Raw genomic sequence first — 14,454 nt, forward strand, 5'->3', positions numbered from 1 at the left:
AAAAAACCAGAAAGACAAGGTAACATTAATTACGCCATAATTTATCTTTTACTTTTATTATAAAAAAATCTTTCCATGATTGAGAGTTCATAGGTAATGGCAGAAATATTGAAACGTAGCAGAAATATTGGAACATGGCAGAAATATTTTAATTGTAACAGGGTAGAAATATTGCAACAGGGCAGAATTGTAAAAAAAAAAAATTAAAATAACGCATTGCGTTGCAATTTATTTTTGTTAATTTTTTATTTTTCGCTAAAATAAATCTGCCAGCACCTACGAGTTTAGACTTATTATGGCGTTTAATTTATAATTTCAATAGTTTTAAATATATTCTATCTTTATTGGTCATTGTTTAGACTGACCAATTAAACTATCAATCGATACCAATAAATAATAATCAATCAATCAATCTTAATCAATAATGCATATGGAACAACAACAGACTTCTCTTTGCAAATCCATTGTATTTCTTTATTGTCAAAATGTGCGTCTATCTGTTGATTTGCGCCGATTCGTTCTGGGCCGACATCGTAGCTGTCGGGCTGAACACGAACTTGAAATGCAACTTGTGAATACTGTGTTGTGCCACTGATGACATCATGATACCTGAGAAAACATTAACAAGAAAGAAAAACTGAGATACAAGAAAGATACAAATTGTCTCAAAACTAAACAACTTTGGGATTGCCCAAAAAGTTTGTGGAAAGTTTTTCGAATTTAAAACATTTGGGACCATGGTTTTAGGAGTTTTCAGGTCATCTGGTGATGGGAGACAGGATTGTATACAGACTAAATTGGCCCTTATTTAAGTCATGTGACGACTACTATAGTATAGGTATAGCATAGTTACAGAAATATGAGATTTAATGGCATTGCACTCAAGGCTGCCCCCTGCTACATAAGGGTAAAGAGAGACAGTACATAAGCATTGACCACATGAGGGGGTAGTTTTTATCTCTTTAAATATAAACTAGCATTGACCACATGAGGGGGTAGTTTTCATCTCTTTAATACAGTACAACATATAGAGTGTCACGCATCTCTTTTAATGTAATACTTACTCCATCCTCCTAATGTTGCCATGACTAACACAATATTTCATGCTTGGAGACAGCAATATCTGATCTATCGTTGTATCTTTGAACTTTAACCTTTCACTTGATAACATTTCTTTACTTAATATTCCACCAATCATCGAGTCACCTTGAAACATAAAAAAAAAAAGATTTACATCAAGCGAATCTGTACTAAGACACCTTTCACATTGCCATGCAAAACGACACAAACGCTGGACTGTAGTAGTTGTAGTGTGTGTAGTTTTGTTGATCGATGTGATAGGGGTATAAGACAGTTATCAATTGTGTGCCAACATTTACAATGCTCACTCATCAGAACTTTAATCTAAAGAGCATAGAAACCATCATAGTAATGGCATGTGACAATAGTTGCAGCAAGATTTGTCATTCCTCAACAAGATCAGCATACTATTATATTAGGTGTTGCCATCAGTAAATACATCAATTCCATCAATTTATAGTATCTCTTTAATATGCATATTTTAAGATTTGTGCAGAGAACTTTAAGCTAACATGCCTTATCCTAATTACAAGTAAAAGACTTAAGCACTGGTGTACAAGTAAAAGACTTAAGCACTGGTGTACAAGTAAATGACTTAAGCACTGGTGTACAAGTAAAAGACTTAAGCACTGGTGTACAAGTAAATGACTTAAGCACTGGTGTACAAGTAAAAGACTTAAGCACTGGTGTACAAGTAAAAGACTTAAGCACTGGTGTACAAGTAAATGACTTAAGCACTGGTGTACAAGTAAAAGAATTAAGCCACCTTACCTTTACATAATAAAGATCCTGAATCTAAGACTTTCCTGACTGTGTTTATATCAGTTGTATGATATGCGACGTGACAGTTCTCAAATAAACGCTGTGTGTCAACTCTAGGTGGCAGCCTTAAGTGAAGAAAAACAAACATTAATATCAAGATGGTCAAGAGGTATCAAAATGTTTAAAATCTAAAGCGTGCAAAGTGCTGTCTTGTGTAATCACAAGTGGGAACCGACGATGCAACAGTGCTCCAAACATCACAGGTTTGATTTCACGCAGGTGGGGGCAAACACAATTATTGGAAGAGCATTTTCTTACATTGTTGTAGGTTGTGTTATGTTACATGATTAGTGGGAACCATGCTTAAGGTTTGAGTAAGCCACAGGTCGCATGATGGTTATTTGTAACAATCAATAATTGTTTTTGTAACTTACCTGAGAGCAAATTTACACCATCCTAAAGGTCGTGCGTATTCCTTCGGTGGTTCTCCATGCGAATTGTACGCTTCATCGCCTCGGTGTTTGTAGCAAGAATCACAATAGCATTTATTGTATTTAGGATTAACTTCAAAATATCCACCTGAAAAAATTTGTTGAATAGAAATAATTTTGAAAATTGTTTTTTTTTTAATTGTTTTTGACCCCCAGCTCTATGACGTAGAAGAGGATCCCATATGTATATATTGAATGTTTTAATCTATTTTTAAATACAGAAAAAAAAAATTAAATGTTTGACATAAACGTACGTGGTAGGGCTAGCATGGTTTGAAACCGCCGACACATTTCCTGATACTCGCACCGCGGTGTCAAGCTCAACTCTGACGGCAGACGGCAATTCTCTTTCAAACCTACAAATAACAAACAAAATGGCTTTTAAATCCAAAGAAAATGATGTTTCTAATTAAAGACCAAAATTACTGAAGATAACTAAACCTAAGTCAAAATTATATTAGATATTTTAATTAATCTTTCACAACTTATAATATTTTCTTGTCTTATTTTGTTTTATATAAATAATAATAATAATAAACAAACTAACCATTTTCAAAATCAGCTTTCTCTCTTTCCTCTTGTATTCCACCACTTGCAAGATCACCTCCAATTATCGAAACCTACAAATAATATTTGGTTTATTAGACTTCAAACTAAAAAATGTTTTTCTTCAAAATTCATAATAATTTGTTTAAATTGTTTAATCAACAATTAATCTAAAACTCACTTGTTCACACTGTCCGTAAAGGTCAACGACCGCATGACAGTGATGTGGAATATCTTCTGCCACAATGCCATGGTCTATTCCATTTACCAACAGGTGAAGACAGCTTTTGTCATCTATCAGAATGCCCACTGTACAGCCTGTCTGTAGCTTGTTTAAATCAGGACCTATCTTGTCTTGTACCTATTAAACAAGGTTTAAGGTTAGATAGTACAGTATTTTAACTAATAGTAGAAACTCTATTCAGGGGACACCCATATTAAGTGGTAATATATGTTGATCAAAGTCTAGGTTGTTACCACCTATATTGTCACACCTATTGAAACAATGGTACAGTCTAGGTTAGATAGTATTCTAATTAATTGCATTGTATCATAGCTACTGATCATAACTGGGACCTCTGGTTGACCATTCTTTGACAGAAGAGGTCACCCAGTATTTCCTGGTGTACTAGCACATCATAGCTACTGATCATAACTGCGCCCTCTGGGAGACCAATTTTTGACTGAAGAGGTCACCCAGTGTAAATAACTAATACAAATATTGCACAAAATGAATAGTACACTTATGACTAATAAGCTATAGCACATGGGTTTAGCTATAGCACATGGGTTTAGCTACAGCACATGGGTTTAGCTATAGCACATGGGTTTAGCTATAGCACATGGGTTTAGCTATAGCACATGGGTTTAGCTATAGCACATGGGTTTAGCTATAGCACATGGGTTTACAGAAATCATCCTTGTGTTTACCTTTATTGTGTTATGGAATAAGGAGTCACCTGATATTATCCACACATTCTTTTTTATTGATGTTCCAGACACAGGAAATATAAACTTCTCAGGTGACTGACCTATGACCCCAATCTGTATAGAAGATGTCCAGCGAGAACAGAGCCTTTCTAACTTGACCTTAAGATAAAAATAAAAAGATATGATAGAAAATAATTATATCAACTGTGATTTTTCATGTAAATTATTTTAATTCAATCTAGAAATTTAAAAGTTAGAAATAAAAAAAAAAAAAAAAATTAAATGTAATGATGACAATCTTGCCCAAAACAGCACCACCGTAAAGTTCTGTGGTTCACTAACCTCAAACTTCTGTTGCCGTGCCAAAGGATGCAGTGATATCGTAATTCCTTGATTGTAACTCCCAGTCCGTCTTGCCGTAACATTCCCACATGAAAGACTAATATTTTTACCATGATTTTGATGGAATTCTGTTGAGTAGTAGGTATGGGAGGCCACAGATTCTTCCTGTCAAAAAATAATGAATAGTTTGATAATCCACAACAATTATTTGATTTATTCAAATTAGTCTTCTAATCTTAATAAATACAATTTAAAATAAATATTATATTGGACAAAAAATAGTAAACATTTAAATATAAAATACCTCTCTATCTGAGCTTGCTTCACTACAGGATGAGATCGAGGGCGCTCTAATTATTCCGCCAATGTCTGGTTCTTTGCTAACAGCAGTTACACTTTCTACTGACCCACAGAGGTCAATTATTGCATAAACATCCTCCTAAAACAATACAAAAATGCAATATTTGTTATGGATTTTCAAAACTATCCTACTGCAGTTTACAGTAGTAGCTACATACTGCAGTACAGTAACTACATACTGCAGTACAGTAACTACATACTGCAGTACAGTAACTACATTTTGTTCACTACTGTTTATTTCAATATCTAATAACATCAACCTCAAATCACCGAAGAGAATACTTCTACTAAAAGTAGCCAAAAGAAAATGGTGAATACAGAATGATTTGAACCAGTCACCTTGGGTATATTGGTAGCAGCAACACCAGCATCTTCACCATTAATAATAATATGCATACTGTTGTCAGCTTGCCTCTGAACACCAATTGTATTGCCAACCTGCAAGACAAAGGTTGTTTTGTTTTTTCTTTCTGTAGGTTTGTTGTGACAATGTCAATTAGTTTTTACATTCATCTGAATGATGGACGAAACTAAGCCAGTACTTTGATTGGTCGTAACATTGATCAAGGCATGGGCAAATACGTCTGAGGCAGATACTAGATGCAGGGGCTGCCATAAGAGTCAGCAGTGCTGATTTAAAATGCCCAGCTCCATATACAGCACCCGATATTCCCAGATATTCATCCAAGCTCTAACCAGGCCCAACGTTTCTTAACTTTGGTGATCAGACGAGAACCAGTGTTTCAATGTGGTAAAGTCGTATAAGAGAAAGGTAAACAATACAAAACTACTGTATACAGTAACAGATAAACAAAATAGCAATTTACTGTTTATTTTCAATAGCAATGCTGCCATTTGGTTAAACTGTAATTGTTCTTTGACGACAGAAAGAAAATTAAACAGCTACAATTTAGCAGTTTTTATTTTTGCTTTGCTATTCAAGCATGTTTCTTGCACTGGAAGTTCATAAATAACAATTTATTTTCAGTTGATTTCCAGATAAAATAATAAATATAAAAATAATAATCCCTGTTTTCAGTTGTACTGTAATTATGATGTACTGTAATTGATGACTAAATAAATGTGGAATAAATGAAATGAAATTAGTAATTTTGTTTAGCTGTCTAGCTTTGATGACAGAAAAAACAATTAGACAGACTTCATTTCTCTTACCTCTAGTCTCATGACAGATCCTGTGTAGTTCTCCTTGACAACCACTCCATTCCTTTTGACATCTGTTGCCTGTAGCAACCAAGTGACACTAGACCTCATGTCAACTGCAAAGCTTGGTAAAATGTGAGATGACGGCATCTCGGGAAGAAATGATGTTAAACCAATAACAAGACAACCTGACCACTTCTGATCAACACTTTCAACCTCAACCTAAGGAAAAGAATTAGAATTAGTAGAAAAAGGATGAGAAATTGACTGAGTAAAGCTCTGTCTACACTATCAAACTCGTTTGACAAAAACAAGTGTGATGTGCCCAAATATGGCAGTGATATGACATCATATGTGCATATATGGGCACATCTCACCTTTTTGTCACATAAAATTTGCAATCTATTTTTGCAATGTGATATTCTCAAAACTTTCTACTCATATTAAGCTCTGTCTACACTATCAAATGTGATGTGCCCATATATGCACATGATGATGTCATATCACTACCATATTTGGGAATATCACTACCATATTTGGGCACATGACACTCTTGATAGTGTAGACAGAGCTTAAGGTTTACAGTAAATCTATTACATTGAATCTTAGAATAAGCAGAAATACCTCAAAAGTTTCACCAACTTTCAACGGCTTAGAACTAAACAAAATTGAATCCAAACAACCTTTCTGGCGACAAGCTGTACTTCCCAAATTCTTTATCGTAACATTCTTACCGCAACATTCACTAAAAAAATGTTTCATTCCTGAAAAATGGTAACATTAAAAACTAAAAAATACATTGTAAACAAATTGTGTAGAGAATGTGATCAAAGGGTAAACAGAGAGAATGGTAAGTCATTTGTATAATCTTTTCAAGGAAAAGGAAGCACAGACAGACAAAGAAAAGATAAAAGAATCTATCTGCATAAGAAAAAGACTACATAACATCAACAGAGACATTGGTGGGTATGACCTCCGGAGACGGTCTACCATCAATACCAACCAGACGGCTGGTGGCGCTGTTCAGCATCACTTACACAAAACCAGACCATTCCAACCCAGGCTTTAGTCTGAAGCAGCTGACAGATTGTCGACGAAACGTCACGAAGGTAATTTTTTCCTTATCGTTTCTTTGGTTCAACATAAAAGTAAAATCCACAAAAATAAAAAAAGTTGATGATCTGGTTTTCAATGATGCTTTTTGTTTTATTAAAATGATTCATAATTGTATTCCTGTTTTTAATCTGTCTTTGTTTGTTTTAATCAGTAAAAGAAAGAAAGAACTCACTAAATTGCACTGAACTTCCATTGTTTGAAGCTTTGCTTTCCACGACAGAATGGGCAAGAGAAACACGGGAACACTGTCCATACAAATCAATAATAGCATATACATCTAAGAAAATATATACAAAATTTATTACTCAACTTTATTATTTATAATATTGTATATAAGAATGCATTATTGGTTGAAAGTAAGCCCCATGAAAATGCAAATTTTTTAAGTACTCACTAGGACTGATGTTGGAGCAGGCCACGCCCTGGTCAACACCATTATTGTAGAAGTGAAGTGTATTACACTATTTAAGTACTTACTATTACTAAACTTACTAGGACTGACGTTGGAGCAGGCCACGCCCTGGTCAACACCATTATAGTAGAAGTGAAGTGTGTTACACTATTTTAAGTACTTAGTATTACTAAACTTACTAGGACTGACGTTGGAGCAGGCCACGCCCTGGTCCACACCATTATAGTAGAAGTGAAGTGTGCCATCTGCCTTCCTCATAATGCCGACCTTCTGAGTGACCTCTAGGACATCTAGGTCCATGGCATAACCATTTTTTATAGTGTTCCCATTTGTGAGAACAGACGAACCACTAAATCAGAATGAAATTACAATTTTTATTTGTGGCCAATCACAGTAGATATTATTCATATTCCAAGTTTGCAACAATACACATTACAAATTAAATTATGATAGGAGAAAACACCACCACCTATCACATACAGGTGTTAATATCAGGGATTATAGTAAAAAACACCACCACTTATCACATACAGGAGTTAATATCAAGAATTGTAGTAAAAACACCACCACCTATCACGTACAGGAGTTAATATCGAGAATTGTAGTAAAAAATACCACCACTTATCACATACAGGAGTTAGTATTAAGAATTTTAGTAAAAAACAATTAAAGAATCACAACGTTTCTTTTGAAAAGTGCAATAGTGTTTAGCTTTTACACCGACCTTAACATCCAGGTGTCATGGTCCAAATCCGTCATTGTGCCTGGAAATGACATTTCTTCTGGTGGAATAACCGTCACACCTAAACAAAATGCAAATTTAGATTTACATATTTGGTTACATACAACTACTTACTGGTTTTGAATATAATCCCATTGAGGGAGTGGGCTTATATACCTGGATTAAGTGTAGTATGTTATTGTTTTCATTCATATAGATGACTGTTACTTTTAACCTATGACCTACCTGCTTCTATTGACCCAGACCATCTGTCAACCATTTCTTCAATTCTTATCTCAAAAAGTTCATCATCCCTCAACGGACGATTGCTCATAATAACGGCATCATTAAATTCTCCACGAGCATTTGGACGCATTGCCGACTGACCCTGGCTTAAGATACGGACATTACGACCATGAAGATGGTGGAATCGGAGGTCAGAGTTCATGTCAATTTCTGAGTGTACTTTGTTAACAGTTGCATTGTCTACTTGAACTGTAGATTCACCATTGTCTAAGAAGAAAAATAATAAGAATGTAATTGTGCTTGTAAGCATAAATGGTTGGTGAATTGCAAAATCTACTCATTGCTACTTATGTATGCCATATGTTTATAGAGTTCTGCGGTGTGACGTCACAATGATAGATGGCGCTGTATGGTTGCTAGCCAACCAAAAAATGCGTTCAACGCTACTATGTTGATAAACTGTAAAAACCTGTATTTCTATCAGATTATGTATCTTAGCTTGATTTTTTTTAACTTAAACTGTAGTTGAAGAATAAATAGATTATTAAAAACAAATATTTAGTAATCTTTTGAAATTTTAGTTTGTTTTTATTGAAAATGTTTAAGTTTTAAAATGACTACTTCAATAAGCCTATTCCAAACCATTGGTGACCTTGGAGTCACTCAGGCAGGTTGAATGAATGTTTTGGTTGGCTAGCAACCATGCAGCACCACCTACCGTTGTGACGTATTCCAAAGGCAAAAGAAAATAACACAATTTAAATTTCCATTCCAATCTTAACATTTAGAAACTACAGTAAATTCAAATGATTGAAAACAAATTAACCTGATTGGTCCAGTATTGTTGCCTGGGCAGCTTGTCCATATAAGTCAACAACAGCAAAAACTTTTGGAGGTACGTTCGGGACGGCCATACCCTGATCCTCACCGTTGATAAAAAAGTTAAGGTTGCCATTTTCTTTACGCATCACACCGATACGATCACCCTCCTGAGGTCATGAAAAAGATGACACAAGAACAAAGAATAAACAAGTAAACTAAACATTGCAACACTGTCTATTATAGAAAAATGAAATGTATAAAGCTATGCTACACTATCAAACTAGTTTGACAAAAAAGTGTGATGTGCCCAAATATGGTACTGATATGTCCAAATATGGTAGTGATATGACAAACATGTCCATATATGGCATGGCACATCACATTTTTTTGTCACATAAAGTTTTGTTGTGCAAAAACATTTTTAGTCATCCTAGTATGTACATACTTTTAACTGTAAAATTGAAGAAAAAAAATAGATAAGCAGAGAAAGATAAAAAAAAATAGGATTGATGCAGACGACACCAGGGAACACTACATGTTTTCATTACATTAGATAATAGGCAAACAGACCTGGAAATGACAATAAGTCAACGTTTAAGACAAGACGCAAGAACAACATACCTTTAAACGATCTAAGTTGTATCCATAGTTGTCCATGATTGTCGTACCATTATGCATCACCCCTGTACCCGTCATCATCCATGTCCCACTCCTCACGTTTGTCATTGTCGTAGGAAAATCTACGAATGAGTTTGTAGTTTGAAAAAAATATGTTTTTTTTCCCTAATATATGCAATACTACAAAGTTTTTTGGAAGTGGAGTAGATTTATTTCAAAAATAAAACTTTAAAAATAGCTGGTATCATACAGAATTTGGATCTAGAATCCGGAGGATTGTACTATAAATTAAACTTAATCTTTAACCTTTGTGGAAAATTACCATGCAAATTACAATGTGTAAATACAGTAGTTGATATGATGTAATATTTACAACAAATGAAGAACAACAGAAAGTTTTAAGATTTTGTGAAAATAGCAGCAAATGTTACCTAGTTCAAACGGTGAGTGTGTAGTGACTCCTATCTCTATTGATCCTGCCCACTTATCAACAACTTTATCAATTCTAATTTCAAACAGTTCACCGGATTTAATATGACGATTGCTAATGACAACACCATTGTTGAAATCTCCAAGAGCACTGAAAAAAATATAATACCTGTGATATGAAGATTGCCTTTTCAGTAATATTTATTTTAATGTGTAGAATTTGGCACCTAATATTGTTAGAATATACCATTTCTCATATTTGGAAACCAACTATATTTGAATATTAAGTGTAGGCCTACTAATTTAAATTTACTCCGAACTCACTCTGGTCTGAGAGCTGTTTTCCCTGAATTAACCACTTCAGCGTGTGCCCCGCATCTAGGGTAGAATCTTAAAGGCTCGTTGGGAGGGGCTGGCACCGACGTTAATGTTCCAAGTTCCGGCACACTTTCTACCGACAAGTTCTGAGAAGGTTCAGGGGGAAAATCCAACTCTTCTGTGATTTCTAAATAGAAATGAAAACTGTAATAAGAATGTACAAAAGTCTGGATACCTTAAGAAATCTGGTCAAAGTACAACAATGTTCATAATAATTTGAATATTCAAAATTTATACCTTAAAGATTGTCCCCCTGAAAACAATTTTTAAAAAGACATATTTGTTTTTAATATGTCAATTTAATGTCTCATAATAGTTATTCACTTTGACCAAAAATTGGTTTAAAAAAATGTACTTACCTGAAAAAAATGTTATTTAAAGAAAAAAAAATTGAATTTAACCGTTTATTTTAATAACCATCTTACATTTTTTGTTTATAGAAGTGATTAACTTTAATAAAACTATAAAATCCAATTTTATCAATCTTCATATTTTTTTTGGGGGGGGGGGGATACATCTTGAAAGTTTCATAAAAGGTTTAAAAGCTTGATCTTAAAATAATTACCATTATACATGTTAGGAAACTGTCTAATGGCTAAAGCACGTAGCAAATTGAGATGAGCTAATCGCCGATCCAGGTAATCAATCCCAAGCATGTTTGAAACGTGTGGATCTTGTGCCAACGGTACAATAGTTACTCTGACGGCCATCCCGTAAAGGTCAACGACACCGTATACATCCGCGGGCATGCTGGACGCAGCCAGACCCTGGTCAACGTTGTTGATGTAGAAGTGGAGATCTCCATTTGATTTCTTCATTACTGCTATTATATCTCCTTTCTATAAGAATAATTAACAAATCATAATATCACATATCAACAAAAGCAATGAATTTCAAACAAAAGCATGGATGAAATTGTACTGGTGAGAGGTGCATGGGGACACCCAGTCTAAAGCCCTGTCTACACTATCAAACTAGTTTGACAAAAAAAAGTGTGATGTACCCACATATGGTTAGTGATATTCCCATGGTAGTGGTATGACATCATCATGTCCACATATGGGCACATCACATTTTTTTTGTCACATAAAGTTTCATAGTGTAGACAGGGCTTAAGGGTTGCTTTAAGATATTCCACCCAGTCTATTACAACATATCATTCATCCATGAAACCTCTGGGTACCTCAAAGATTTTACCCACCAACCTTTGACTTTTTGCCACCCACCAATATTAGTGCAATAGAACAAATAATTTTATTCGCTAAGAAATATTTGATCTATTTTCATCTTTCACCTCATGAAATTATTTGTACCAATGCACTCAAAAACATTCATTATTTATATACTATAGTATTACCCACCATGTGCTAATAAATCATGTTGTATAAATAAATTGAAATAAAATCTTACTTGTAATTCATCTAGGTTGAATTGACCATATTCCCTGCGAGTTCCTTTACCATTCGTCAGAATACCGCAGCCACTCATCATTGTCGTACCTACATAACAAGAAGTCAACTAAAGTTAAAAAAAAAAACAATGTAGCGAATGAATGTTATATGCCTCACGCTTTTGGGAAATTAAAAAAAATATGCCTTGCATGTCTCGCACTTTTAGAAATGATAAAACGATGCCTCTCTTAGATATTGCCTCGCTGCCTTGAAGGATCACTTTAATTCGTCTAGAGTAATCTTGTTGCATTCATGTAGTTAATGTGGAACTGAAATGAATACTCTATAAAACTCTGTCTACACTATCATTATCAAAAGTGTGATGTGCACAAATATGGTAGTGATGTTCCCAAATATGTTAGTGATATGACATCATCATGTCCATTATATAGGCACATCACATTTTTTTGTCACATAAAGTTTGATAGTGTAGACAGAGCTTAAGACATCTTACCAGATCGTAAGTTAGTCATCGTAGCTGGGAAGTCTATGTTGTCAGGATTGTGTGTTGTGATTCCAATCTCAATAGATCCTGACCATTTATCTATTAATTTATCAAGTCGAATCTGTGATACAAATAATAGAAAATAATAATAATTACAAAAATAAAAATATTATTTCAAATATAAATGCTATTTACATTACTACATTATTATTTATTGTTCATTAAAAATATTTTTAATTGCACTGTGCCAGCAATAAACACTAAAGATGTAAGCAGTAGAGGAGAAACAAAATGTCTGTTGTGATAGCTTCTGCAACAACCACAATTTCCAATTTTGGTTACTGAAAACCATCACAATGATTAGAGTACACGAAAGATGTTTGCACTGCTCTGTTAAAACTGCTTTTATTTTCAGATGACTTACTGCAACATCGCTTTACTTACTTGAAAATATTCATCATTTTGAAGAGGTCGATTGGTCATAACAATCCCGTTATTAAACTCGTCCATCGCATGCATTCGTTCGGCCGTTCTCCTTCCGTTACTCAACTTTATCAACGTTCCATGCTTCGTATGGAAACAGAGGTCATCTGAGCTAGCAGTATTGTTGTCATTGTAATTAACCGAAGCATCCGCGCCATTAACGGAGCAATTGTCATTAAAAGTGGCTGCTAGTGCGCTTACTAGCAATGAGTTGTTGTCTATATTGTTATCTAGAATTGGCAATGGTATAACTGGGTTGTTTTCCATTGTTGGTGTACCTAAAAAAGTGATTTTAAACTATGTATTATATTTTGTAGTAGATATAAAGAAAACGCTTTAAAGGCACTGAAAAGTAGAGAATGTAAGTGGTTGCAGTTTTAAGTTTAAACATAATAATAAAAAATTAAAATTAAAATCAGGAGATTTTGCTTACAATTTCTATCTACAGCACTAATCTGGGCACACTTGCCGTACAAATCAATAACCGCATGTATCGGTCTATCAGGCGGAATCCCTGTAGCGGCCACTCCCTGGTCGTTATCGTTTAAATAAATGTGCAATTCCCCGTTAGCACGTCGCTGAACACCAATCACATCGCCTTCGTCGCAGAGTTCAAGGTCACACGCGTAGTCATCACGAATGGATGCCCCATTATGTAGCACGCTACAACCATTTAGGATCCAGCACCCATTGTGAAGCTCTGTGGCGCTACTTGGTAAGGCCATGTTGGACACATCGCAGCTTGTTATGCCAACCTCAATAGAGCCACTCCATGAATGTACCTAAACGGAAAAATAAATAATGATAAATATTAATAAACATAATTATAAACATAAACAATGACATATTTGAAATTTAGTTCAGTTCTAGTATTAAGTGTGCACATTTTTATTATTATGCGTCGCATGGTGAAAAATCATTACTTTGATATATTTACATTTCTCTTATTTAGCCATGATGCATGATAAATTGGCTACCTACTATTTACACAAACAGAACATGACAGAAAAATATTTTGAATGTGATTTGAAGAATGGCTTGCTACACTGTCAGTGTCAGTCTGACTGGTGTATTCTTGTTTTATATTTAGTTGTCATACAGTATTACTAGGCCAACTACTCAAGATCTAGACTAGCTATGTAAAGGCTCTAGGTCCTAAGGTAAGCAGAAAATAAGAATAATAAGGGCTGTTATCTTCTGACCTTCTTGTCGATTTTTATTTCGAATATTTGATCGTCTTCAAGAGGCTCACAACTCAAAACGAGTCCATTGTCAAACTCAGCAGAAGGCAGGTTTCTCCGAGCTGTCCTTCTGTCATTTTCTAGAATAATTAAAGAACCACATCGTCTATGAAATTTTGGTTTTTTACTTCTAGACCTTCCTCCAGTTGTCGCCATTTGTAAAAATAGACAATATACTGCAATTTACTTTAATAATTGGCAATTTACTAGCCTAGTTGGCCTGGCCTAGCCCCACCAGAAAAGAGGATCATGTTTTTCTTTCTTGTTTATTGAAGCGCGCCACCTACAGTATTACCTTCTTCAATGAACAACAAAAGAAAATAAGAAGCATTTAATTAGACTCTTAGCAGTCGTTTGTGTTATCTGAAATACAATTTCTACAATTAAAACACAAAAGTAAACACTATTTCAACATAAAAT

General features: G+C 34.5%; 1 protein-coding gene across 1 annotated transcript; it reads right to left on the bottom strand.

The window, feature by feature from the left end:
• Positions 1 to 268: 268 nt before the first annotated feature.
• Positions 269 to 14,307, bottom strand: LOC144834859 (neuralized-like protein 4). The gene is made up of 27 exons (XM_078689823.1): positions 13,996 to 14,307; positions 13,227 to 13,575; positions 12,755 to 13,071; positions 12,320 to 12,431; positions 11,825 to 11,913; positions 10,980 to 11,253; positions 10,361 to 10,541; positions 10,039 to 10,187; positions 9,611 to 9,729; positions 8,994 to 9,156; positions 8,168 to 8,434; positions 7,925 to 8,003; positions 7,380 to 7,549; positions 6,961 to 7,065; positions 6,297 to 6,436; positions 5,685 to 5,894; positions 4,851 to 4,949; positions 4,456 to 4,590; positions 4,152 to 4,316; positions 3,810 to 3,968; positions 3,061 to 3,240; positions 2,881 to 2,953; positions 2,588 to 2,689; positions 2,277 to 2,421; positions 1,852 to 1,967; positions 1,065 to 1,206; positions 269 to 609 (listed from the first exon to the last, which is right to left on the bottom strand). Exons 1-27 carry the CDS (start codon positions 14,188 to 14,190, stop codon positions 405 to 407), a joined length of 4,440 nt encoding a protein of 1,479 aa, XP_078545949.1. The 5' UTR covers positions 14,191 to 14,307; the 3' UTR covers positions 269 to 404.
• Between the last annotated feature and the right edge of the window lie 147 nt (positions 14,308 to 14,454).

Source organism: Antedon bifida, chromosome 2 (genome assembly GCF_963402885.1).
Source record: "Antedon bifida chromosome 2, ecAntBifi1.1, whole genome shotgun sequence".
Lineage (NCBI taxonomy): Eukaryota > Metazoa > Echinodermata > Crinoidea > Comatulida > Antedonidae > Antedon > Antedon bifida.